The sequence below is a fragment of the Zonotrichia albicollis genome, chromosome 21, assembly GCF_047830755.1.
Source record: "Zonotrichia albicollis isolate bZonAlb1 chromosome 21, bZonAlb1.hap1, whole genome shotgun sequence".
NCBI lineage: Eukaryota > Metazoa > Chordata > Aves > Passeriformes > Passerellidae > Zonotrichia > Zonotrichia albicollis.
Genome location: NC_133839.1, coordinates 2,901,073 through 2,928,491, shown reverse-complemented (window position 1 = coordinate 2,928,491; position 27,419 = coordinate 2,901,073). Strand labels below are relative to the sequence as shown.

Here is a 27,419-nt window from a genome sequence, read left to right as displayed (position 1 = left end):
ATCTCATCATCCTCTCACATTCCATCACTGGCACTGCTCCTCAGCAGCTGCAGGAAGTAAGGATTGAGGAAGAAACTTAATTCCCCACGCCCAGCACTTGATTTTCTCCTGTAGGCCTTTGTATAACCCCCTCTCCCACCCATCAGGGCTCAGCAAGGGCCAGGAGCTCCCAGAGGTCCAGGAAACCAGAAGAGACCCCTCAGCTCCAGGGCAGAGTCTCACCAGAGACTCTGTTCCCAAAGAATCCATCCAGGAGGGTAGAACTGTTCATTCAGGAGTCCAGATCATCAGGAAAGTGCCCTACAAGGCAGGTCTGAAATGAAGCCAGAAGGATGAGGCCACATCAGGATGAGGGCAGCCAGGGTGAGAGCCAGCCTGGGGATCTCCTGGCAGCGCTGCAGTCCGTGGGTGAAGTCTGGGGGGCCAACACAGGAGAGTCACACTCCCAGTTCAGCTGGAACAGAGAGTGATGGCTCTGACAGAGCTCAAAAACATCTCAGGGCCCATGGGCTGGGATCCAGGTGAGACTGGGATCCAGGTGGGGTTGGGATCCAGGTGGGTCTGGATCCAGGTGGGGCTGGATCCAGGTGAGGCTGCATCCAGGAGGGGCTGGGATCCAGGAGGGGTTGAGATCCAGGTCAGATTGGGATCCAGGTGGGGCTGGGATCCAGGTCAGATTGGGATCCAGGTGAGGCTGGATCCAGGTGGGGTTGGGATCCAAGTGAGCCTGGGATCCAGGTGGGTCTGCTCACAGCCATCAATGCCTGCTGGTCCTGGCATCCCGTGCAGCTCTCAGCCTGCAGCTGATGGGTGTTTGTCCTGGATTTCCTGGCCCTGTTCCTTCAGCAGCAAGACTGAGGGCTCAGGAGGGTGCTGGGGTGAGCAGAAGAAGCTGCTGCAGGTCATTAAGGACTGTAGGAGTGTCGGGGGTAGGATGGTGGGGATGGATGGAGACGAGAGATCTCTGCAGCCAGGTCTGGAACTTGGGGTTTATTGCAAAGGGCCTGGGTGCAGGGCCCTGCTGGGAGCTGCCAAACACAGCTCAGAGCAGGCCCGAGAGAAGAGAGGGGGAGAGAGGGTGAGAGAGTAAGAGAGCAAGGTTGCTGTTACAATACCATTAATCTTCTTCTGTGTTGACTATTCTAATTCTCACTAACCAATCTAGTACAAAATACAAATCCTATAGCATTTACATACAGCCTATAAGAATCATTACATCACCATACTGTGTTACATTTTAAACCCTACAAACTCCTCTTTGGCCCCTTCTGCCAAGCTGTAGGGTCTGCTCTGACCCTTGGGCCTGTCTGCAAGCAGAGGGTGTTGTTCCATCAAAAGGGGATCACCTTCAGCTGGCCACACCATTGTTTTCCAGTTGTTCAGTAACTGAGGGATCTCAAAGCTTGCTTTCATTTCAATCTCACTTATAGTTTCCATATTCTCAAAATCTTTTGCCAGGCAATCATATTTATAAGGCTTTCCTGTTTCACCCTCCCCAACAAAGGGCTTCATTGATGAGGCTGCTCTAGGAAAACTGGGGCAGCCCTGCTCATTGCAGAACTTTCTCAAACCAACGACCAAGTGCTGCTGTGACCTCAGGGGGACTCTGCCCATCCCAGTGTGACTGAGCCAAGCAGGGGCAGGGCCTGGTGTGCTCTGCACTGTCACAGCCTCTGCTGCCTTCCCTCCCAGGAGCAGGACTGGCCTGGTGGCTCCTCTCACACCCAGGTACAAGCCCCAGCTTAACCCAGGCCGCTCACCCTGAGGCCATTTGTGCCACACAAACATCCCCCAGATGACAGTGAGTGCTGCCCCAGGGCACTGCAGTGCTCAGGATTGCTCAGCTTTGCGCCATCTAGATTTATTCTTTTTGCAGCAGCAGCAGCCAGGCCCTGCCATGGTAACAGGCTTTCCTGGAAGGTCTGATTGCTGCATCTTCCCAGCAGTGAGGAGGCAGCAGGTCTCAGGCAGCCTGACCCCTTCCTCAGAGCCCCTGGGACCGAGGATGTGGAGAGGGATTCAGCACAAGCAATGCAAGAAAAGCCAGTGTGCATTGCCAGGTCACTGCTGCATCTCAGCAAGACACTGCTGTCACCTGGGGTGTCCCCAAGGACTCCCCAGACAGCCCGCCTGCAGGTCAGGTCGGGCTCAGGGGCTCTTTAATCCCAATTTTTGGGGATAACACCAAGCTGAGAGCAGCTGAATGCAAACCCAGCTCCGACCTGGGGGCCAGGCTTGGGCTAGGAGAGCCACACAGAGTTAGTGGGGTCTGGGGCCAAGGCCCCCCAGACAAACCTCCCCCTGGCTCTCTCTCCATGGTGTTTGTCTCCCTCCACTCACATTTCAACAGCAACAAATTGCTGCTAATGAGCCGTGTCTCTGTGTGAGCTGAGAGCCTTGGAGATCAAAGATGCTCTTACACAAAACCAAAATATCATCAGTGGCCTTTAAAGGCCAGACTGAGTTTCTCAGGAGAAAAAAAAATTCAATTTTCTGTAGATCTAATTTGAAACCATTTTAATGCTCATTAAGATAGAGGGACCCAAGCAGATTGTGTGGGCTGGAAGACAGGGAGAGAAAAAAAGGAGTTATTATTGACATTTTAGTTTAGGTCTTTATTCTATCCAGAGCTCCCTGCTTCTCGGCAGCAGCTTTGAGTAATGCTATTGTTAGCACTGGAGCTGTAATTCCAATGTCCTTTTTATAACTGGCTTGGAGAAAAAAATAAATCCTGAAGGCTTTCACTAAATTCAAAGTAATGGAATTTATAGTGGTAAAAAGAGACTTGAAAAGGGAGAAATGTGCAAACCTCTGCATTGTTACTCCTGTCATGGGGTGGCCACGGTGCCCACCCAGCCTGGGCAGCCTCTCTGCAGCACCTTCCTGGGTGCCTGGTGAAGGAAGGGACCCCAGGGATGCTGGGTGAGGGTGTGAGGATGTGTCCCAGCTTGGTCACCCACTGGAGCCACATCTCAGAGTCTCTTATCCACCTGCAGGGTCACAGCCCTGGGGACATCCCTTCCTGAGGGGTCCCTCAGCAGCACCAGCTGGGTTCCTGCAGCCCAGGGCTGCCATGGGCAATGGATACAGCCCCAAGGGGTTTGTATTTGCCACTGTCTGTGTGGAAATAGAAGATTTGTATTTGCCCCATGGTGAGGGTGGTCCTGGGGGCAGGTGGGCATGGTCAGAGCCCAAATCAAAAGAGCTTGATGTTTTGGTGGTGCTTTTCTCCCTAAAAGTACTGCCAACAATTCTGCCAACAATTTCAACAATTTGATGCAGGCAAAGGTTTTGTTGCAATCTCCTCCCATCTGACTAACTTGAATTTTGCTTTACAGCAGCAAGAAATTATTTGGAGTGCATTAAGCAGATTTATTTTCCCTCCCCTCCTAGTATTTCATTGTAATTCTGCAAGGTGTACAAAAGCCAAATCCAATCTGGGATCAGATTGTCTTTTAGTCATAGTCACTGCTCTTGGCATTGTGGCAGCTCCTGGATTTCTGGCCATCTAATATCTTTATTAGAGTAGAAATATGTGAGACAGGGATCCATGTTTTATATAGCTATGTTTTATATAGCTATAGCCTGAGAGGAAGGTGGAGACACGGAGGGGTCGGGCTCCTGTCCCAGATAACAAGGATGACAGGAAACAGCCTCAAGTCGCGACAGGAGAGGTTTAGGTCGGGTATTGGGGATAATTCCCTCATCAAAAGGATTGTCCAGCCCTGCCCAGGACAGCGGTGGTGTCACCGTCCCTGGAGGGTTTTTAAAGCCGTGTGGATGTGGGGACATGGGGACATGGGACATGGGACATGTCGGCAGTGCTGGGGGACGCTGGGACTCGGTGATCCGGGCGGATTTTCCCAGCACGAACCGGGCACTGCTCCCTGCGATCCCTGTCCGCGTCTGCAGAGGGCACCAGCCCCTCAAATGTCCCTGTCACCCCCGGGCCGGGCGGCGACACCGCGGGGACAGCCGGGATGCTGTGGGGAATGCTCCGGGTGACACCGACCCAGCCACCCCGGGATGCTCTGGGGAACGCTCTGGTGACACCGACCCAGCCACCTTGGGATAATCCTGGGGAATACTTTGGTGACAAGGACCCAGCCACCTCGAGATGCTCTGAGGAATGCTTCAGGTGACACCAACCCAGCCACCTTGGGATGCAGTGAGGAATGCTCCGGGTGACACCACTGGGACAGTCGAGATGCTCTGGGGAATGCTCTGGGTGACAATGACCTATCCATCCCAGGATGCTCCTGGGGATTACTCCAGGTGACACCAATCCAGCCACCCAGGGATGCTCCTGGGGAATGCTCTGGGTGACAATGACCTATCCACCTCAGGATGCTGCTTCAGGAGAGCCCTGGATAACGGTGACCCATCTATCCAGGACAGTCCCTTAGTAGAGCCCGGGATAACAGTGACCCACCCACCCAGGACAGTCCCTCATGGAGCCCTGAGGGATAACAGTGACCCATCCATCCAGGACAGTCCTTCAGGAGAGCCCTGGATAACAGTGACCTATGCCCCCAGGACAGTCCCCTGGTTAGCAGTGACCCAGCCATTCAGGACTGTCCCTCAGGAGAGCCCTGGTTAGCAGTGACCCAGCCTCAGCAGCCCCATTCCAGGCTGGATCCCAGCTGGGATCCCAGCACTGCTCCCACCACTGCAGTTCAGCACAGAGCACTGGTGATGTTGGCTGCATCTCCTCCCAGCGTTGTCCAACCCTTGGATGGGGATGGGGACACCTTAACCCCTGCCACGGCTTCAAGGCTCAGCCCCATGACTGGCTCCATCCCCAGCACCTCACGGAACCCAAAAATCCACCTCCAACAGTGGCAAACACAGCAAAACTATTGGAAAAATTCTTGTGGGAATGTGTTGTTGTCCTTGTTTCCCCAGTGCTATGGGCCCTGTGGGTGGGAATCGCTTCTGCTTTAGGAAAAAAACCAAAACATGTGTTTTCTGGCCCAGTCTGACCTCAAAAAGCACCAGTGAGAAGATCTGTGTTTTGGCAGAGGATAGTGTGAATGCCTCCAAGCACACAGTGGCTCCTGGCATGTGGGGACAAGACTGAGAAAAGCCCCAGAAGTGGCTTTGGGAGAGCTCCTGGCCAGCCCTGGAGCTTCACTAGCCCACCCTGGAGAGGATGGTGCTTGGTTGCAGGGGAAGGCCAGGGTCAGAGCCAGAGACACAAATGTCTGGCTGTCCCACAGTGCTGTGTCCAGTCACAGATGTTCCCATGCTGGGAATGTGAACTCACATGATTCCCAAATTTGAGTGTCTGTACAGCAGCATGACGAAAGCTGAAGTGCTTCAGCCACTGGTACAGCCAGGGAAGCAAACAGGAGTCTTCCCATTCCAAATTTAGCTCTTTATTGATTTTCCAGCTGCATCCATCCGTCATTGTCCCAGTGCTCAAATTACCCATTAGAGATACCATAGAAATGACAGGAAAACAAGACAGGCTTGTGGTTCTGATGAAAAATGATAAACATCCCAAACAACAACTTCTGGAAGGAAAATCCTTCCTTTTTAGGGTGGGGACTGGGTTGCATTTATTCTTAAACAGCTCAGAGACACTGAGGACTCCTGGCTGCTTGTGATCTGGGGCTTGACCATCTCCCATGGCCCTTTTCCCTGTGCACTGGCAGCACTGTGTCCTGCAGGAGGGACTCAGGGGCCTCCCTCCAGCCCAGCTCGTCACCTGTGTCAGATTCAAGGATAAATCCAGTTTCAAATCCACATGACTGCACTGGATGCCCTCTGTCCATGCTGCTGCTTCCTCTCACCTACAGTGACTCCCTGCTGGTGACTGCAGCTGGGTCACAGCCTGCAGGTGGCCTGAGCTGTCTGAGATGTCCCTGGGATTAGGGGGATGTCCCCTGTGCTTGTATCCATCACCCCACAGCTGCAGTGCAGAGGGACCCAAGGGTTTGGGACTGGAGATGCTGTTAACATTCCATCTACATTTAAATGCCCTTCCTGAGGGTTTTACTGCATGAACTTCATAGGGTATGAGTGAATGGCTTCAAACTGAAGGAGAGGAGGTTTAGATTAGATATTAGGGAGAAATCCTTCCCTGTGAGAGTGGGGAAACCCTGGCACAGGGTGCCCAGAGCAGCTGTGGCTGCCCCTGGATCCCTGGCAGTGCCCAAGGCCAGGCTGGGCAGGGCTGGGAGCAGCCTGGGACAGTGGGAGGTGTCCCTGCCATGGCAGGGATGGCACTGGGTGGGCTTTAAGATCCCTTCCAACCCAAACCCTCCCGTGATTCTATCAATAAATCTACAGCCTCCACCTTGTGAAGAGATTCCAAGCCAAGGAGCTGCAGCGTGACCCTGTGGCTCACCAAGGCAGCAGGGGGAAGTCCCCAGGGTCCCCGCTGCAGGCAGAGGTGTCCCCAGAGGGGAGGGCTGTGCTGGCTGTGCCCGGGGCTGGCTGTGCTGACTCAGCAGCACACACCCTGTGTAAACGCCCGCCAGCTGCTGCTCCGGCCGCTGTTTGCTCAGCCCGCACTGCTCTGTTTGCCTTTGGGATCACGATGGAAGGAGATGGCCTTTGGTCCAGAAAATGAGGTGAGGCAGCTCCAGGCACCTGCCTCAAGGATCCTCCAGCATCTCTGCTCCTGTCCAGGCACTCAGTAGCTGCAATCCACCAGCACCACCCAAATTAAAACCTCCACGGAGCTCTAGGAGCCACAGGAAAATGCACTCACTACAGCATAACCCAGCTGCCACGCAGCCAGGAAAATTATTTATTATCATTTCCTTGCAACAGAGATATGGGAAAAAAAAAAAAGAACCCACCCTCCTCAGGTGCAAACAGCAGCAGCTGCAGCATCCACGTTGGAATCTATGTACATCACAGTGTAAAGTCCATCAGGGAAAACAAAAATTCAATCCAATTTTTTTTAAAAAAAAACCTCATGACCTAAAACCAGGAACCAGAACAAACAAAGTAGTTGAGAAAATAGCTTGGGCCCCTCCCTCTTGCTATAAAATACACATTTCTAAGGCAAAGTTTCACAAGACCAAAAGCGAGGTTCCTAAGAAGAGTCTGAGCTTGCAGCTGAAGACACCGGACAGGCACAAATCCCACGAGAGAAGCCGCTGTAGGCACGAGAACCTCCACCCACCCCGGTGCCTCAGTGCTCAGCGTAGTCCTTGGTCTCCACGCCGGTCTCGTTGAGCACCGTTGTCCTCATGATGGCCTCGGTGACGGCGTAGGGGTCACAGTTGGCCGCCGGCCGCCGGTCCTCGAAGTAGCCGTAGCCGTCTTGGCCCACCTGGCGCGGGATGCGGATGCTGGCGCCCCGGTTGGCCACGCCGGCCGAGAACTCGAAGATGTTGGAGGTCTCGTGGTGGCCGGTGAGGCGCCGGGAGTTGTCCCTGCCGCCGCGCGGGTCGTACACGCAGATGTGGTAATCGTGCCGCTTGCTCAACTTCTCGATGGCGGCTTCGATGTGCCTGTGGGAGAGCACGGGGGGTTCAGCAGGTCCATTCACCCCCTCCCCCTGTGCAGGGACCAGGACAGCCCAGGGGATCCCTCATGTAATCAGCTGCTCTTAAAATAACAAGCTGGGATAACCCCAACCCTACCTGATGCAGCCACACAGGTTCCATATGGCTCAGATGCTTCCATATGGCCCAGGACACCCCCAAGCTCCCAGGTGTCACAGACATCTTTTATGAAAAATCCTTTCCTTAGGATTTTTCCTCCTGAGAAGCTGGGAGGCCTCAGGAACAAAATGTAAACATTGATTATCTACTGCTGTGGAATGCAACAGGTGCATCTGTGATTGGTCTCGTGTGGTTGTTTGTAATTAATGGCCAATCACAGTCAGCTGGCTTGGACTCTCTGTCTGAGCCACAAGCTTTTGTTATCATTCTCTCTTTTTCTATTCTTAGCTAGCCTTCTGATGAAATCCTTTCTTCTATTCTTTTAGTATGGTTTTAATATAATATATCATAAAATAATAAATCAAGCCTTCTGAAACATGGAGTCAGATCCTCATCTCTTCCCTCAGCATAAGACCCCTGTAAACACGGTCACACCCAGGAACATCCCAGGGAGCCCCCAAGGACACACTTGAGTCCTGAGACTCCCCTTGAGACCCCCAGGACTCACTTGAGACCCCCCTCTCTGCGCATCTCCTCGGTGCTGTAGTTGGTGTGACACCCGGCGCCGTTCCAGTTGCCGGTCATGGGTTTGGGGTCCAGAGTGGCCACAACCCCAAAGTCCTCGCAGACACGGTGCAGGATGAACCGAGCCATCCACAGGTGATCCCCCATCTCAATGCCTTCACACGGGCCCACCTGGAATTCCCACTGCAAGGGGGAGCAGATGCACAGGTAAGGATGGGCAAGTGGGCACCTCCCCAGCCACCACATCCCTGCCACTCCCAGCCTGGGCTGTTGCCCAAACAATCAGCAACAAGGATGGGGAGCATTGAGGCAAGCAACAAAACAACTTTGACATGCAAAAAAATCAGAAGAAACTGCTCATCGCTATGTAGAGTAAATCAGAAGGGTTTTTAATCAAAACAGAGATAAATAAACACATCTGACTGAGGCTGGAGCTGCTGGGAGCAGGACCCCAGCCCACACTGCAAACAGGACAGGGGATTAACCAGGAGCCTGTTAGTCCTTCCCAGGGCTGCTCCCTGCCTGGCTGGAGCCAGGGTTGCACCACCCACGGTTACTAAGCACGGGGTGACGTCTTTGTGGCTGCTGGCATGGCAGAGCCCGAGCCCAGGATGTGGAAGGCAGCCAAGAAGGACCCTGAAGAATTCAGGGCAGACAGTGAGGTGGGTAGAAGTCCTGCCTCGGCTCCACTGCTGATAAGCCCCCGCTTATCACTGCCACATCAGCAGCAGGACAGTCAGGGCTGCAGGTCCCAGTCAGTCTGGCCACCTGCCTAATGCAATCAGGGGCTCCCTGCTGCTCACTCCTAGATAAAACCAAATCCTCCCAACTGCTCCCCAAGGCCATGTCCCACCCCAGGTTCCCAGTTCCAGAACAGGGCTCAGACCCCATCACTCCACACGGTGCTCCTGCAGCCCATCCCAGCTCCCATGGGGAGCTCCCAGCTCTGCTCCAGCAGCCAGGGCTCAGGCTGAGCTGTGCAAGGAGCTGGGGTGAGTTAAGAGAAAATCAAATGCACATTTCCATTCCAGCAGTGCAACTGCTCCTAACTAAGCAAAACCAATGTGAGGAGTCACCGGATTCAGAGTTCCAGAGGAGCTGGGAGTTGCTGGGTCCTTCCAGCCCCACAATATCTGATCCATCTCTGGGAATGGGCTGCTTGGGGCCATGCACACCTACCTGGGAGGGCATCACCTCGGCATTGGTGCCACAGATCTTCACCCCCGCATAGAGACAGGCCTTGTAGTGGGACTCCACGATATCACGCCCGTACACCTTATCTGCTCCAACCCCGCAGTAATAGGGGCCTGAAAGAACAAGGAGTCACCACCCAAGGAAAACATCAAGGAACAACAACAGCTCTGTAACATAACCCCACTCTCCCAGGTACCTGCTGCTATGGGCAGGGGATTTACGGGAATTAAAATGATGTTTCTCTCCACAGGACATCGAGCCACCGACCCCAGCTCCAGGATTAGCAGTGTGAGCAGTTCATCTGTGCAACCTCAGCCTTATCTGGGCAGTTCAATAATACTTGTAACACATCAGCCGGGAGGTGGCCTCGAGATAAGCAAAGTTTGGTCTGCCCCGGGGCACCTCCCTCACCCTCCGAGCACATCAAGCTTCCGAGATTGCTCTGACAACAGCTGGCATTGTTCACAGCTAGAAAATCCAATTCATTCGCTGGGCTTTGATATCTTCCTCATTCAGGCAGGTAAGGCAAAGATCTTCTCCCGCCTGGGGGAAGGGAGATGTTGCAAGCAGCCGCTCCACACGAAAATCATCTTGGGAAACCTCTGGCTCTGTCCCAGGAGGCAGCAGAGGAGCCGGCTCGCTGCTGCAGGAGGGCACAACGCGCCATGCCAAGCCCTTTCCTCAACAGCCAAGGGGAGGAGGCTTTTCCAGCCCAGTTCTCCAGCCCTTGCCAAACAAGTCGTGCAGCTGAGCTGTTTGTGCAAGCAGGGTCCGGCGGGAGCGGCTCACGTGAGCCACGGGGCACCAGGTGCTCTGGGCAAACAGCCCCTACCTGGGCTCATCCCTGACAGCAGAGCTGAACTGGGCTGGGGATGGGCTCACTGCCCCCTCCTGCACCCCACAGCAGCAGGGTGGGCGATTTTGGGCTGGATTTTTTGCTCTTACCCTGCGGGCCGGGGAAGCCGTTGTCGGGCCAGCCGTAGGGGTGCCCGTTGATGCCCAGCAGGGTGTACTCCTGCTCCATCCCGAACCAGGGGTGGCTGTCCTTCACCAGGTCCATCACTTTCTTGCACGTGTGCCTCAGGTTGGTCTCTGGGGGCAGAGATGATGGGGTTAGAGCCGTGCTGTGAGGCAGCACCCACCACTCTCTGCTCCATCCCACCCTGAGGCTCCACCACTGCCAAAGGCTTCCCACAGACGCCTTAAGGAAATCATGATGAATCCCCCTTCCTGCTCACCAAATTCCTCCTCACAGTTACTCCATCACCGGAGCATCAGGCCACAGGTCCAGAGGATTTAATTTTCCTGTTCCCCAAACCACTGCTGATGGTCCATCCTCCTCCTCTTACTCACTGAGAAATGAGGAACATTACCCCAACCCCATCCTACAGACATTCAGCAGATCTGGGAACTTCCATCACTCCTTCACCCCTATCCTCTTTCTTCCAGCCTCATCTGAATTATCCTTATCTTCCTGCAGCTCCATGGTTTTGGTCAGCATCCAGACTGGCTGGCCCTGCCTCGGCCTTTCGAGGTGCTCAAGGCAACTGGGGCTTTGCCAGGAAAACACAGATAGCAGAGAACTGTCCAGACATGAACGAGCCAGGCAAGGGGAATAAGAGCTTGGACCAAGACATCAGCCAGAAAGGCTGAAAAGCTGCTGTGGCAGGGACAGGCAGGCTCCAGGCTGCACATTCTGCCCTAACTTGCAATAAAAACCCAGAGCAGCTATAACAGAGCCTGGGGCTGGAGGGAAGCAGTGGCAGAGGGGGAGCAAAGCTAAGACAATTTCTTATCCTGAGTCCACAGAGCCCTTAGGGTCCATGGAAACCATCACGTGGAGGGCTGGAGGGTGCACCCCTCTCACCATCAGCGCTCTGGGCTGAGCTCTGTACCCCAGGATCAGGAGCTCTCTTTACCAACTCCTGCAGCGGAGGAGCTGCCGGGCAGGAATCTCAACCAAGACACTTCCCCCACCCTGTCTGGAGGCTGCTGGAGGAGGAATCAGCCCACAGAGGAATCAGCCCCGTCTTTCACCATCGCTGCCCGCCGCTCTCCCGGCAGAGCTGCATCACCCGCAGATGCCCTCTCCCTCCCCCGCACACCCAGCGGGCTCAGCCCTGCTCCAGCGGCAAATATCCGGTTGTTTGCCTGCAAATAACCCCTCCGGGAGCCCCTCGGCGCGTCCCTGCAAACAGGCTCCTTTTCCTGTGTCTGGGGCTTTATCACAGGGACAAGACGGACTGCAGGCTCCTGCGAGCGCAGCCTCGGCGATAAGAGCGAGAGCCGCCCGTTCTGTTTGCTAAAGGTCACTCCGAGCGAGCAGCACCCGCCGTCTCAGCATCTTCTCCTTCCTTTTCTGCAGCCTCCCACCAGCCAGAAGAGCCACCACAAGCCGGGCACGGCAAAACCCCGCTCTTGCAGCTCCCGCTCCCCCCGGGCTGGGCGAGCTCGGGCTCAAGAGCCGGGAGAAGCCTTTGGCGAGCTCCACGTCTCGCTGCTGCTCTCCTCGCCCCGTGCCACTAAAACAAGTTCCTGCAAGCATCCACCGCCACCAGCGCTTGGATTTCGGAGCCTGGGGCCAAGTGCTCGGCGCTCAGCTGCGCCCCAGGGCCGGCGGTCCCGAGCAGGAGCCCTGGGAGGCGACACCCTAAATAATAAAGGGGTGACCCTCGGGAGCGCTGGGTGCTCACCTGCGGGTTTCCTGTTGTATTTCAGCACTTCGCAGAGCACCAGCTTGTTGGGGTCCAGGCAAAAAGGGTCCCTGAACATGCAGACGGGCACCAGGAACATGTCACTGTTGGAGCCCTCTGCCTGCGCCGTGCTGGAGCCATCGAAATTCCACTCGGGGACATCTGCGGGGCAGGAGGTGGGAGTGAGCTCGGGAAAAGGCCCTCATTCGGATTGTGCCGAGTGCTGGTGGCTCAGATCCAGGATGGAGCACCCAAGGGGTGCCGAGTTCCGTGGGATGTCAGCCACAGAGGTTTTCCTGCACATCCCCGGAGCCCATCGGTGCTCCCTGAGCATCAGCGTGCTCTCCCCAGCCCAGCACCATCAGGCACGGGCAGGATCAGTCCCAGCCACTCCACCTCCCTCTGCCAAACCCCATCCAGATGCCGACAGGTCTCCATGCCTGTTTGCCTGGAGGAAAGGGGCGAGGAGCTCATCCTCCCCTTCCCACCCAGCACTAATACCAGAGATTAGCGGGTTAAGCAAACCGCAGGGACGTAGGTTGGATATTCACCCACCAGACAGCTGCAACAGGTATCACTGGTGCCACACAACCACGGAGAGCCCGTCCCAGCTCCCAGCGCCCGAAGCACCCCACACCTTTTCCCAGGTGATGCTCAGGGCCCTTCACACACCACCCATCACCCGAGGGACGAGCAGCCGCGTTACCTTCGATGCTCTTGGGCTCCTTATCGAGGGTCCTGCTCTTGCAGCGCACTCCCTCGCCGCTGCCGTCGATCCAGACGTAGGTGACCTGCACCCTCCCATCCTGGGGCAGCCTCATGTACTGCTCCCGCACCAGCTTGTTCAGCCTGGAGCTGTGCGACACCGACATGGCGACGGCCCTGCGGGGGCGCACAGGTGAGAGCCCCATCACCCCCGGCCCCTCATCCCCAGGGGTGTGTTACAAACCACCCTCCCATATCGAGCCCATATCGAGCCACCCCGACTCCCACCTCTGCCTCCCCCGGCGGGACTCGAACCCGCGATCCCGCGCTCACCGGGCCCAGCGCTGCCCGCGCCCGCTCCGCCCGCGCTTTAAAGGCGCCCGCGGTCCGAGGGCGGCGCGGAGGCGGCTCCGCCCCGGACGGGCCCCGGCCCCCACCTCCGGGACACCCACTGAGCACGTTTAGTATCGTTTTCTTTTCTTTTCTTATTAAAAACGACGGCTATCTTACGGCTAAAGCATCGCTTTATTTGTTTTAAGTTGTGAGTTACTGGCTAAATAACTTATTGTTTATTTAAAGAAACAGGTGTTACTCATTGAAAATTTCATTCACCACCTCCGGTCCCCTCTCTGCGTGTGTCATCCGTTTTGGCCCCTTGTTTGTGCAGGGTTGCCCTCGTACACGCGTGCAGGTGTTTTTCTCCCAGCGCTGCTAAGTCGGTGCCCGGGGAGGAAATGGGGAGGCTGCTGGGTTGTGCTCCCCCAGCACCCCAAAACCTGGCTGGGACCATGTGGATGTGTGATGGAATGGATCTGGGTGCCTGGGTGGTCCTGGGGACAGCAGAGGCAACAAGATCCCTGGGACAGGGACAGCCAGATTCCGGGACAGGAGCAGCCCAATCCATGGGGACAGGGACAGCCAGGTTCCGGGACAGGGACAGCCACAGCCAGATTCCCCCTACCATTACCTCTCTCCCCCCATCCTGCCCTGGCCATCCCAGGAATGACCCCTTTCCCACCCGGCTTCAGCCCTCCCGCGGCTGCAGGGCTGGGTTTGCCCCCAAGGCTTTCCTTGGAAAGGAAGGGAGGAAAGGCTGAGAGCTGCTGGGAAAACACCGCAATCTCCTACTTCAGCCCTTCCCATCTATAAACCGCCGAGTTCAAGCGCAATTTTAAAGCACCAGAGCGTGGTAGATCTCTTTAAACCCCCAAACGATCCGCGCTCAGCACAGGCTCTGCCGTGATTTACAGTCAGCTAAAAATCCTCAGCCAACAGGTGTGAATTTGAGTCGATTATTTCAATATAGCAGCAATTTCCAGCTATTGAGCCGAACGCAGATCCAATTAAGGTGAATTAAACGCATCGCTGCCTTCCCGGTTTTCCATGGATCCTGCGGGAGAGGCTCCCACGTGCCAGGGCACAACCAGGGCACAGCCAACATGGGCACAACAGCACGGGCACAACCAGAAAGGGCACAGCTAACATGGGCACAGCTAACATGGGCACAGCCCGCGCCGGCGCCTCCGGGGTTATCTCAAACACTCCCGGATTTTTTTCTGGGAGGAAGGCAAGATTCCAAACAACCCCCCCAAGCAAACCCAGCGGGGTGAACGCGCCTCGACTCCCCAGCCTCGGGTTTCAAGCAGTTTTCCGATGTTACAAAAGGAAAAACAGGCTTTAAGGCATGACTGGGCTCTAAAGCAGTTGGGTTTTTGCTAATTCCCCCGGTTCTTAAGACAGCCTCATGTTTGCGGCTGCCTGACTCACCGCCAGGAATGTTTTTTCTGCAAAACACCAAGGCAGCTAAAAAAAACCTGCTTCACGGCTGGCTGCCCCCCACAGGACATCTCCTCCCCGGGCACTGACCCAAGACATCGGCGCTGTTTTTCTTCTGAGGGTGTTTTGGTCCCGCAGGCAGATAAAGAATCGGGAAGAAACCTGAAAGCCCTTGGGATTGCACAAGAACCAGGAAATGAGATTGGCAGCGGCAAAGCAAAACTCAATGAGCGATTTGGGTGACATCAGTAGCAGCGGGCTGCGGGCGGGCCGGACGTCACCCAGCCCACGGCCCCTGGGTGCTGCCCGAGCAGAGCCTGGGCACGGGATTGGCACACGGGCATGTGCCCAAGGTCCCGGAGCCACGCAGGTCTCCCCCGTGTCCTTGTCGCCGCCCAGGTGACATTCAGGCTCTCCTGCAACTACAGCTGGGGTGCAGCTCGAAAGCAGCCGCCTCCCTCTGCGGGGTGTTTTAGGGACACATCCACGAACGTGGCTGCAGAGCTCAGCATTTCCTCATTCTTGTTTGGAAACCGTCCCAGGGCGGGAGGAAATGCGCCCCTGGCTGTGCAGCCCTTTCCCGGAGGCGTTGCAGCACCGAGCAGCACCGAGCAGCACCGAGCCGGGGAGGCGCCTGCGGCTCCGGGTCCTCGGCTCCCTGTCCCATCACCATCTCCATCATCTGCATCTCCATCCCGCCCGCAGGGCCTCAGAAGCAGCGGCTGATGCTGAGCACAGAGCTCAGAGATGGATCTGCATCCCTTGGGAAGGACACAAACCACACCGAGGAGAGCAGAGCTGCATCCTGCAGGAGCAGCAGGGGTGTGCTCAGCGCGATAGGAGGGTTCTGCCGAGCCCCTGCACCTTCCTGACTCAGCTGGGTGGGGAGAGGCTCATTTTATCCCTCTGGGTTCCCTCCTGGATGTGCCCACCTGTGCACAAACACCCCGGAGATTGCGTGGGCTCAAACCCAGGGAGAAATGGAACAAAATCCAGGCTGAGTTAACTCAGTAACCTGGATTGGGAAGCTCCTCGGTGAGCAGCTGGAATCCCTGAGCACCAAAATACCCAAAAGAGGAAGACAGAACAAACACCAGTAATCCCTCACCTGGTCAGAGCCCCCCTGCCCCAGGAGGGCAAACACGGTGGGTTTGTGGTGTTTGGGGACAGCAGGGACAGCAGCAGCCTGAGAGGGCACAGGGGTGGAATCACAGAATTCCTACGGGTGGAAAAGGTCACTGAGCCCAGCTGTTACCCAGCACTGCCAAGGCCACCACTGCACCAGGTCCCCAAGTGCCACCCCCGAGGCAGCTCACCAAACACACACAATGATTTCACACCAAAAGGGATTTTGGCAAGCAGGAAAAAACATTTCTGCCATGTAAGGCTGGGCACCTGCTTAGTCAGTTTTTCCTGGGATCAAGCCTCCCCTCCCCAAGCCTAATTCCAGCCATTTCCATAGCGACAGCCCTGTTACACCAACAACAGCAGCACCACTCAGACCTGGCTCCTGAGGCTCTGCAGTAACATTTCCCCCAAACAAGCCCCGGCTCTGCAATCAGCGGGCTCCTGCCCGCTCCCCTCCTTGCCAGGTACAGTAAATATTAACCATCAGCAGCTCCCAGAACCAGCACTGGCCCAAGGTCGGAGCCAGGGCAGGAAAGGGAGCAGGAGTGTCCTTGGAGAAGTAAAAGGTCACAGATTAAAGCTGCTGAGGACTTTGTGAAGCCGTTCAGAGCTGCAGCAGAGGGGTTTCCCACATGGAGCACAGCAGGGAGAGGAGCTGATTCTGCTGGGCTGCTCCAGCCCGGACCAAGCATCACCCCTGGTGCCACCTGGATGTCACCTCGTGCCCACAGGGATGCAGCAGGGCTGCTCCCCTTCCCAGGGTCTTTTTTGGATCAGTCTGGAGACCCAGCCTAGGGAGACCTGGCCAAGCCCTAAATTCTTCCAGTTTTTATCTCTCTGACTTTGAGAGATACTTACGCTGCATTTATCAAACTGAAAAGAACCTTTCCTCAGGGGTGCATAAAATCCTTTCTGCTCCTTGCCTTATAATAAACTAGATTTAGCCCTAACCTTCTCTCCTGTATAGCATTTTGCAGACCTACTGCATATATATAGGTTTTAAACCAAATTTGCAAAGATCCTGCTTTCCAATTTTCTGCAGAAAGCACTCCTAATGCTTTAAGGGAGTCACTTCCTACATTTCCTTCTCGTACAGCTTTATCAGCCTGAGCATTTTCCAGCCTTGCCAAAATGCACCAGAGATATTTCTTGCTTTGATAGGATAGTAAGAAATCATTAAGACATTTATCAGATTGAAAATCTTCAGTAACACAATATGTTTTACCACAAAGGGGTTAAACACGTAGTAATTTACTTCCTGGGGTGGCTTTTTACACCTTCCCCTGGTGCTGCAGCAGAGGGCTGGGTACAGAAGGCTGGGCCTTGGCTATGAGATTTCTCCCCACACTTGCCCAAGAAGATCCCTGGCACAAAGCAGGGATTTTGGGATGGAGAGTTTGGGTTTCACTCTAAATCACCCTCTAGGATTCAGGACGCTGCTCAGAACTGAGGGAATCCCTCCCTGGCTGTTAAACCCCCACAGCACCTCCTAGAGCTTCTGCAGAGAGCATTCCCCCTGCCCGGGATCGGTGTGACCAACCGGGGCTGGTTTTTGTCCTTTTTGTCCTCTCGGGGGGGAGATTAGAGGGAAGGCAAAGAGCAGCACGGGCAGGAGGAGCGCGGCACAAACACCATAAAGGGATTAGAGGGGCTGGGGGGAATTGTGCTGTGTGCAATGTGCTGGGAGAGGGGGGGATTCCTGCAGCTGGGGGACCCCGAGGGGCTGGGGGGGACGGAGGTGCCCCAGCAGGGCTGGCATGGGATGGGGCTGGCACGGGATAAGATGGGATGGGATGGGGCAGGGGGTGGCCAAGGTGGGTCAGAGCCACTCTGAGGGGTCCAGCAGAGACCACCCAGTGCCAGGGGGGCTGTGCTGGCACCCCCTGTCCCCAGCACACAGCCACCTTCACACTTTCCTGCAAAACTGCTGAACCGACAGTTTTCCTTTACAATTAAATACATTTAGGCAACAGCAAATCTCCTTAGAGCTGCGCCCAAATTGCTTTGCCTTCATTCAAATAGTGCTGCCATACCTTTTTCTGGGCACACATATATAAATACACATATATGTGACATTAAATGCATATATATGGCATATAAATACATATACATGGCATATAAATATATATGACATATAAATACATATACATGGCATATAATTACATATATGTGTATGGCATATAATTACATATATGTATGAATATAAGTATACATATATATGACATAAATATAGATGTGACATATAAGGCATACAAGTTAACATATATATGACACATAAATCCATATATATATGACATTTAAATCCATATATATGGCATATAAATACATATACCTATGACAAATACATATATATGACCTATAAATACGTGTATATGATGTATAAATCCATATATATATGACATTTAAATCCACATATATATAGCATATAAATACATGTATATTGCATATAATTACATATATATGTATGGTATATAATTACATATATATATGAATATAAGTACACATATATATGACAAATACATATATATGACATTTAAATCCATTTATATTGTATATAAATACATATACATTACATATAAATGCATATATATGATGTATAAATACATATATATGGCATATAAATACACATATATATGGCCTATAAATACATATATATGCACATACACATCATTATTTATGTCATACATGAATATGCCTGGGAAAGCCACAGTCCCAACCCAAGCAGCGCCCAGCACCAACCCTGTAAAGCTGAAACCCTCCCACCCAGGCAGGACTGGGGGCTCTGCTCCCTGCAGGGATTGCCCTGCAGCCTCAGGTCTGGGTGAGCTCCAGAGCAGGTCAGGCTCCCTCCAGCACAGAGCTGCTTTAGGGCTGTTTGCAGAAAGCTCTTATCAATCATTTTCACAGAATCTCAGAACCAGTGAGGTTCACAGATTGAGTGTCACAGACATCTTTTCATGAGAAATCCTTTCTTTAGGATTTTTCCTCCTGAGAAGCTGAAAGGCCTCAGGAACAAAATGTAAACAATGATTATCTGCTGCTGTGGAATGCAACAGGTGCAGCTGTGATTGGTCTCATGTGGTTGTTTCTAATTAATGGCCAATCACAGTCAGCTGGCTCAGACAGAGTGAGACAGAGCCTTTGTTATGATTCTTTCTATTCTTAGCCAGCCTTCTGATGAAATCCTTTCTTCTATTCTTTTAGTATAGTTTTAATGTAATATATATCATAAAATAATAAATCAGCCTTCTGAAACATGGAGTCAGATCCTCATCTCTTCCCTCAACATAAGACCCTGTGAACGCTGTCACAATTGAGGTTGGATATTAAGAAAAAAATTTCATTTAAAAGCTTGTAAAGCATTGGCACAGGCTGCCCCAGGAGCTGATGGATTCACCCATCCCTGGAAGTGCCCACAGAAATGTGAGAATCTGCTCTGCAGGCTCAGTGGTGAGCAGTGGTGGTGCTGGGCTCACAGTTGGACTTGATGATCTTAAAGGTCCTTTCCAGCCTGAATGACTCCATAATTCTGTGTTTTCTGCCCTGTCACATCCTTCCCCAGGCTCCAGCCAGCACCCTGAGGTGCAAACTTTAACCAGCAGCATTCATTTCAGCAAAACTGAATATCAAATATCTCAGTGCACCAAAGCTCCCGCAGCAGCAGAGAGCTCAGAGCAGAGCCTAAACAAGCAGTGAGCCACCAAAAAGATCAACTCCTTTTAAAGTAAATACAATTATCAGCAACTGGTGCACCCGGGCAGCCGCAGCCTCCTTGCCCAGCTGGTTTCCCAGCCTGTATCCTGTTTGGCAACCCCATTTTGCAGCCTTACACAAATGCAAAGCTTTTTCACTTCCCTCCCTGCCCTGGCTGCTGCCAGCAGGGCCTCCAAGGCAGCCCCACTGTGTTTGTCCCAGTCAGGAGGGGATTTTTCTGAAGAAAACGGGAGGAGGCTCCTTGCTGGTGGTTTTTGTTTTCTCAGTGCTTACCCAAATCCTGTGCTTTCCTCAGCAATGTCTTCTCCTTGCAATCACATGATTTCAGGAGCTGGGACTTTTAAAGGGTCAAAAAGTGAATTAAGCACTTTTAAGGCAACTTTAGAGCTTGCAGGGTTTGGCCTTTGCTACACAGACCAAGGCTGCCCTGAAGAGGGGCTGTGTCTGAGGCCTCTGGTGCAGCTGGTGGGTATTTTGGGGAAAAAAGGTTTGTTTTGTAGGGAAAACCACCTACCTGCCAGCTAATTGCAGGCCTCCTCCCAAAGGAAAGGTAAATCCTGGCAGGTTCCTGCAGGGCAAAGCAGCCAGATGTGCTTCAGCATTCAGGGCTTGAACCTCAGGGGCTGTAACTCAATCCAGATCCTATAGGCAGAACAAGAAGCTCCCCTTGGTGGGGCTTTAATGTGAATTCAAACCAAATCAGAGCCCTAGAAAATCCCTTGTTCTGGGTGTTAGAGCTCTCGAAGCCCTTCATTTTCGCCTTGTTTAATTCCTCTTGCTCCCCAGCAGGGCATCCCCATCCATGCTGGTTCCCATCCCTTTCCCAGCTGAGGTTAAGCTGACCCAGGTGTGACCGTGTTCACAGGGGTCTGAGGATGAGGGAAGAGACAAGGATCTGACTCCATGTTTCAGAAGGCTTGATTTATTATTTTATGATATATATATTACATTAAAACTATACTAAAAGAATAGAAGAAAAAATTTCCTCAGAAGGCTGGCTAAGAATAGAAAAAGAAAGAATGATAACAAAGGTTTGTGTCTCAGACAGAGAGTCCAAGCCAGCTGGACTGTGATTGGCCATTAATTAGAAACAACCACATGAGACCAATCACAGATGCACCTGTTGCATTCCACAGCAGCAGATAATCAATGTTTACATTTTGTTCCTGAGGCCTTTTAGCTTCCCAAGAGGAAAAATCCTAAGGAAAGGATTTTTCACAAAAGATGTCTGTGACAGACCCAGGTTTATTTTCCTGCCACAGCCACTGCAGAGTTATCTCCCCCTGGATGCTCATCCTGAGCTCCCAACATGATTCCCTCTGGACAGCACCGAGCCCCAAATGCAAATCTTGGGGAGCTCTCCTAGCACTGACTGGGGTGAGCTGCTGCTGCAGCCCCCCATCCTCATCCTCACCTGCCCCTCCTGTGCTGCCCAGCAAGAGCAGGGACATCACTGACCCTGTGCATTTACCCTGGCACAGTGGCCAGCTCATGGGCACAATGCCTGGGGCATCCGAGGACGCCTTTTCACAGAAACCCATCTGTAAATATTTATCCTGCTCCCAGTTCCATCAGTGAGCTGCCCTGGAGGTGCTGGCAGAGTCCAGAGGCCTCGTGCCAGGACAGGAGCTTTAAGAACTGCTTTTGTTTGTGCTCAGAGCAGGAAAAGCCACCAAGGTCCTGCTTGGCAGGTCACAGGGGTTGTGGCCTTTTCAGTTTCCAGCCTCTGCTCCCTGCAGGTCACCCGTGATGATTGAGCTGCAGATTTTCCATGTCAATTTTCCAGCTGGTTTGGGTGCAAAATGAACCTGAAAACGCAGCTCATCCCCTCCGACACTGCAGAACGGATCTGGTGATTTGGGGTGTGAGCTGTTGGGGCTGGAGGAGCAGGGAGTGAGCGGATTGAAAACTGGGGAGTGCTTGGGTGGTGATGGGGGGCACAAAGTTTAGTTGGCAGTGGCTGATTCTGCATCCCAGGGGTCAATCCTGGAAATCCTGGCTCCAATCCTCACTAACATTTAGTGGTCTGCATGAGGGGGCAGAAGGCCCCTTTGACACTTTTTGCTGTTGCACCAAAGTGGGAGGGATGTGCAATGTGCCAGAGGGACCTGGACAGGCTGGGAGGGGGAGGCAGGAATTTTATAAAGAGCAACAGTGAGGAAATAAAAAATTCTGCTTCAGAGAGGGACCAGGGAAAGCAGGAAAGAACCTGGGGGTCCTGGAGCACAATGAGCTGAACATGAGCCACCAACAAAGGTGACAATGGCACCCTGAGCTGGCAGGGGCTGCCTGAGGGAGGTGATGTCCCATCCTTGGAGATGCTCAAAAGCCACCTGGATGTGACAATCCTCTCTGGATGACCCTGCTTGAGCAGGAGTTTGCACTGGGTGGCCTCATGAGGTCCCTTCCACCTCCACAGCTCTGTGGAGCAGGAATAAAACTTTCCCAAGAGCCCTCAGGCAGGGCAGCATAATAAAACAAAACAATAAAAAAAAAAAAAAAATAAACAAAAAAAAGACAACGAAACAAAAAAAACCCACAAAATTAAAAAGCCAAAATAAACAAAATAAAAAACAAAATTAAAAAAAACCACAAAAAACCCAAAATAAAAAAAACAAAATAAAAAATTAAAAATTTAAATTTTTAAAAAATTAAATAAAAATAATTTTAAAATACAAATAAAAACAAATAACAAATAAAAAACAGTCTTTCCCAAGAGCCTCCAGGCAGGGCAGCATCCCGTGTGTGAAGCCAGCCTGGTGTTATATATACATATAATATATACATTATGCTCTTTTCTGACCTAGAGATGGGGCAACTGAGAGGCATTTCTAAGCCAGTATTTCTTATCTCAAAGCTTACATGCAAATACACACCATATAAACCTCCTATCAAACTTTAAACATGTTCTGCAGATTCATTTCCCAGTGCCCGGGCTGAGTTTTGGGAGGGCACCTCCACCCCTGGGTGGGTTTTGGGAGGGCACCTCCATCCCTGGGCTGAGTTTTGGGAGGGCACCTCCATCCCTGGGCTGAGTTTTGGGAGGGCACCTCCATCCCTGGGCTGGGTTTTGGGAGGGCACCTCCATCCCTGGGATGAGTTTTGGGAGGGCACCTCCATCCCTGGGCTGGGTTTTGGGAGGGCACCTCCATCCCTGGGATGAGTTTTGGGAGGGCACCTCCATCCCTGGGATGAGTTTTGGGAGGGCACCTCCATCCCTGGGCTGAGTTTTGGGAGGCCACATCCATCCCTGGGTGAGTTTTGCGAGGGCACCTCCATCCCTGGGATGAGTTTTGCCATCCCTGCCCTGCTGAGCCTCTGCCAACTCAGCAACAGGAAGCTCCTCTGCAAGTCACCACCTAAAAATGAGGGCAAATGGCCACGGTTCCTGCTGGGCAGGAGTGTCCGGGCTGCCCACACAGCCAGGCTGGCACCGCTGGCATCCCACAGCCCGGCCCTGAGCACCCCCAGCCCCGGGGCAGCAGCCCGGAGCCTCCTCCCGCAGTGACCGCGGCTCTGACATCACGAAAACCCTCCCAGGGCTCATTATCGGTGTTAATATGCAAATTAGCTGATGCTTCTGGGCAGGAGGGGTTGTGGGAAAGCCGGGGAATGTGCACAAGGAAGCATTTGCAGCTGTAATTTCCTGCTGGAACCCTGAGCTCCGGCTCTAGCATCTGATCTGCTCCTAATGCCCTACCAGCAATGAGAATCTGCATTAGCAAGGAATGGGCTGGTCATGCTCCTTACGAGCACAAGTCCATCTCAGAAAGGCACAAGGAAATCACCTTACAAGCTCAAAACTATTTTTCTCTAAGTTAATAGGGACCATATTCCCATAAACTCCTTTAAACCAAATATGCCTAGAATGGAAAGGTTTTTCTGGAGTTACTGCTCCAGCTGAGGAGAAACAGCAGGGTTTGAGGGTGCTTAGGGTAGGATTTGGGGTTTAAATGTAGCCTGAGCTAGCACTGCTTGCAGGACTGCAGATTTGCTTTAATTCCTTGTTCTTTGCCATGCCTGGGAGCAATTCTGGGTTTCAGAGCTGCCTGTGCCGAGGGATTTCCTAAAGAATCAAAAGGTGACTGCTGGCCTGCACAAGTGTTTAGTACCAAAATCATTAGAGTTATGCTCCCTGGTGGAATAAAAAGGGATTATCCAGATTCAGCTCCTCCCCATCTCTTGCTCAGCTGAATGTTGACATTTGATGTTTCATTTGTTTGTGGCACTTTGGCAAATATGGGCACAGGGACAGAAATTTTCCTCACAGATACGTACAAATGTCCTCTCATTTATCCATCAATCACTAATCCAAAAGTATTTCCTCACCTCAGAAAGAGCCCAGACCCCAGGTGCAGTTTGCTGGGGACAGGATTTATCCAACAGGAGGGTTCTGAGAGCAGGGAACAGCACCTGAGCCTGCCACGTGCATCAGAGACACAAATTCAGCATCACAGCAGCCCCAGTGAGGCAGGCAGGTGGGGATTAATCAAGGAATTAATTAGTACAGAGAAGCCAAGTTAGAAAACAAATCTGCCATCACTCACTTCTGCCCTGCCCTCCATACCAGGCTCCAGGATAATCAGGTTATTTGTGGGGTTACATTACAGCAGCCCCCAAACCCAAAATGGGGCACTGAGAACAAAAACCTTGATGGAAATCCCAACATTGCCCAGCTACTCTTGGGAGATGAGGAATTGCTTCCTCCCATCCCATCACAGCATCCACAGAATCCCAGAGCAAAGCCAGGGCTCTGTGCCCAGCTCTGCTGATGCAAAAAGCAAATCCCAGCTGCTCTGCCAACTGCAGGTTCTCCATTGCAAGAGGCAAGGTGGGAAGGATAATTCAGATTTCAGGGGTGGAGAAGTGAAATGTGGATCCTGTGTCATGTTCATGAGTTGAGTTTACAGCAAATCCTAAAAATCAACCTCGACTTCCTTGCCTGGGGAGCATTTCCTCTCTCTCTATCCTGTTCTAGCCCTCATTTCATCCCCTTCTCTCCCAGTTTGGGTCAGTACAGCCTCAGCTGCTCTGGGTGGCCCAGGGACAGCCAGGGATCTGAACATGGGGATTTTCCCTTGTGTGGGTGCTGGGTTCACACCTGCACAGATCCTGATCCTGGGGGCAGAGCCTTGCCCTGAGCTCCAGCCGTGCCCTGGCTCCTGTCCCACAGCAGAGATGGAGCTGCCGCTCCTCTTCCTCTCATGAGGAAATTCTAACTCTGCTGAGTCTCCCCTCAGCTGCTCCTCACAGAGTTCCTCCCAAAACCCTTCCACCACCTCCTTTGGACACTCTCTGATGGTTCAACATCTTTATTACAATATTTCAATATCTTTCCTCTCCTGTGGTGCCCCAAAGTGCCCCCAGCACTGGAGGTGAGGCTGCCCCAGCCCAGAGCACAATTGTGCCCCAAAGGAAGGAGGAAGGGCAGCACTGGAGCTGCTCCCAGCCCTCACTGCTGAGGGAGGAGATCAGAGAGCTGATCTTGGCTCCAGAAGGGGCTGCACCAGCAGCTGGGGGGGGCTGGCTGGGGGCACAGCATCCCCCAGGCTCTCCCTGCACTGAGGGCACTCAGGGTGTGCCAGGCTGGCAGCAGGGCACAGGGTGAGCAATGAGGCTGGCACTGCTGGCAGGGACCCACTGCCCCTGTTTGGGAGGCAGATTGTCAGCCCAGCTGTGAAACACCTCCCTGGCCTCTTCACAGCCTCAGCCTCACCTGTGGCTGGTCCTGAAATCACACTGTGGTTGTGTTTCAGCACTTGGATTTACACCCTGGCCCCTGTGCCCATTGCTGCTCACTGTGGCACATCCCAGCACCCCCCAAAATGCTCTGTGGGATTGGGGCTCTCAGCCTGCCCAGAGATGAGGGACACGTTCCCAGGAAGGAACAGCCTGAGGGCATCTCACACTGCCCTAATTTCAGACAGAGGCACCTTTGCTCTCTCCTGGTTTAGGCAGCCAAAAGTACCCAAAATGAACCTGCCCCTTCCTTGTGCTCCTGACTGTGGCGACAGAACATGTCTGGAAGAACCCAGGAGGTGCTGAGAGTCCCTCTGTCCCCAGCAGAAGGTGACAATGTGGCTGGAGCAGCCCAGAATGTGCTGAGAGCCCCTCTGTCCCCAGCAGGGCTCCTGCAGCCTGCCTGGAGCACGGTGGCTTTTCCTCAGTGCAGCTTTAACCCCACTTTGGTAAATCTGGGAGCCCAGAGGCTCAGGGAATGCTGATTATTGAAAAGGACAGTGGCTCCTCACACAGGCAGCCTTTGACTCTTTGCTTGCCTCTGTCTTTCACTGCCCTTCCCAAAAATGAACCTTTCTAAATCAAGGGGTTTTTTCACAATGCTTTGTTGCTGCCTTCTGGCACCATCATCCACAAAGCTGCAGAATCCCAGCCCACAGCAGAGAGCTGCCAACAAATGGGTCCTTGCTTTTCTACCCAAAACTGTGACAGCAACCAGCTCAGGGTGACAAAAATCCCCAAATAAAGCCCCGTGGGCTTTATTCCCCCCCATAGCCATAGCCTGGCTTCAATGCCTACTCTGCAGAAAGCAAGCTTTAAGAGATGCAATAATTTATTAATGCAAGAGGCAGAGGATCTGTACTCTGAGTGAGAGGAAGGATTTTGAGTTGTAAGATGAAAACACCTAGGAATTACTGCAGAATTTGAAATGGAATTTAACTTAACAAGGAAAAGCAGAAAAAAAAAGTTACTTTTTGTTTAACTTGGAGGAGACTCCCGAAACCATTAGCCACAAACTTGGGAAGCAGCAGCAGCAGAAATGCCTCTGGATCCCTGGCAGTGCCCAAGGCCAGGCTGGACAGGGCTGGGAGCAGACTGGGACAGTGGAGGTGTCCCTGCCATGGCAGGGGTGGCACTGGAGCTTTAAGGTCCCTTCCAACCCAAACCAGTCAGGAATTCTGTGATTTTTTAATCAGAGCTGATCTGGATGTGAAGGGGAGTAATCAGAACCCACATCCAGCCCTCCAGCTCTGAGCAGGACAGAGATTTCCCCACCCTTTATGTAAAACTCTTCCCCTATTGCAGCCCTTACAAACCTCAGTAGTGCTGGGGTGACTCCATTGAAATGTTTGCATTTAGAAATTATTCCTGTTAAGGCAGAATGTGGATAAAGCACACACAGAGCCCCAGGGACACTTACCTGTCCTCCACGATGCCAGGCTGGGGCAGAGCAGCAGCAGCAGCTCCTCAGAGTACCCAGGCAGGAAGGGATGGGCAGGAGGAGCTCTGGGGCTGAGCAGGGGACGGCAGAGCTCAGCACTCAAACTGCAGGCAGCAAAAGCAGCAGCTGGGTTTGCTCAAAATGCCCCAAAAGCAGGAGCCTCCGGGCCTGGAGACACCACGAGCTGAGGATGGAGGTGAAGGGGTTGTTTGGTTCTGCTGAGAGCAGGGTCCAGCCACAGAGGAAACATCACAGGGGGAAGCAGAGCTCAGCAGGGCTGGGGTGACATCACTTCCCAAACTGCTGGGGTGACATCAGGGGTGATATCACTTCCCAAAGTGCAGAATTGCTGTCATCTCATTGCAAGGGCTCCATATTGGTGTCTTCTTATCATAAAAGTTTCATAACTTCTTAGTGTTTCTCTGGGCAGCCCCTCAGAGCACTGACTCTTTCCCCTTCACAAAGCAGCCAACTGACTCCAACTCCCTTCTCAACACCACCCCACTCTTTTGTAGACTCTTTGTCTCATTGCTTACAGCTGTGCCCTGTTAAAGTCAGGCCTATTCCTAATCTCTGATAATTGGCCCAGCTGCAACTCCTTAGGGATAAGATTACTTTCTACACTGTCTTTATTTCCTTATATTCCATCCCCCTACACAGCAGCACCCTCAGGTGTGCTGGGCACTCAGGGCTGCCAGGTGCTGCAGACACCAACAAGTGTGAGCAGCTGTGTCCTCCAGGGCAGAATTTGACACCCACAGGGGTTTGGAGCCCTCTGGCTTGACCTTAGCTGCAGTGAGTGCAGTTTGCCCAGGAGGAGCTGCAGCGGTGGCACCATGAGCTGTGGGTGCAGGGCTGGGTCTCCAGGTGGCACCAAATGCT

The 27,419-nt window shown here is 53.0% G+C and overlaps 1 protein-coding gene across 6 annotated transcripts; it reads right to left on the bottom strand.

Moving 5' to 3' along the window:
- Window positions 1–6,718: 6,718 nt before the first annotated feature.
- LOC102068766 (glutamine synthetase) lies at window positions 6,719–26,801 on the bottom strand. 6 transcript variants are annotated; one of them, XM_014270458.3, is made up of 7 exons: window positions 26,517–26,801; window positions 12,741–12,916; window positions 12,035–12,196; window positions 10,287–10,433; window positions 9,327–9,454; window positions 8,131–8,330; window positions 6,719–7,469 (listed from the first exon to the last, which is right to left on the bottom strand). In XM_014270458.3, exons 2-7 carry the CDS (start codon window positions 12,904–12,906, stop codon window positions 7,148–7,150), a joined length of 1,125 nt encoding a protein of 374 aa, XP_014125933.3. In that variant the 5' UTR covers window positions 12,907–12,916; window positions 26,517–26,801; the 3' UTR covers window positions 6,719–7,147. The 6 variants fall into 6 exon arrangements, with proteins under 6 accessions (XP_014125933.3, XP_074412403.1, XP_074412399.1 ...); XM_074556302.1 differs by lacking the exon at window positions 26,517–26,801 and adding an exon at window positions 14,606–14,629; XM_074556298.1 differs by lacking the exon at window positions 26,517–26,801 and adding an exon at window positions 14,507–14,601.
- Window positions 26,802–27,419: the final 618 nt, after the last annotated feature.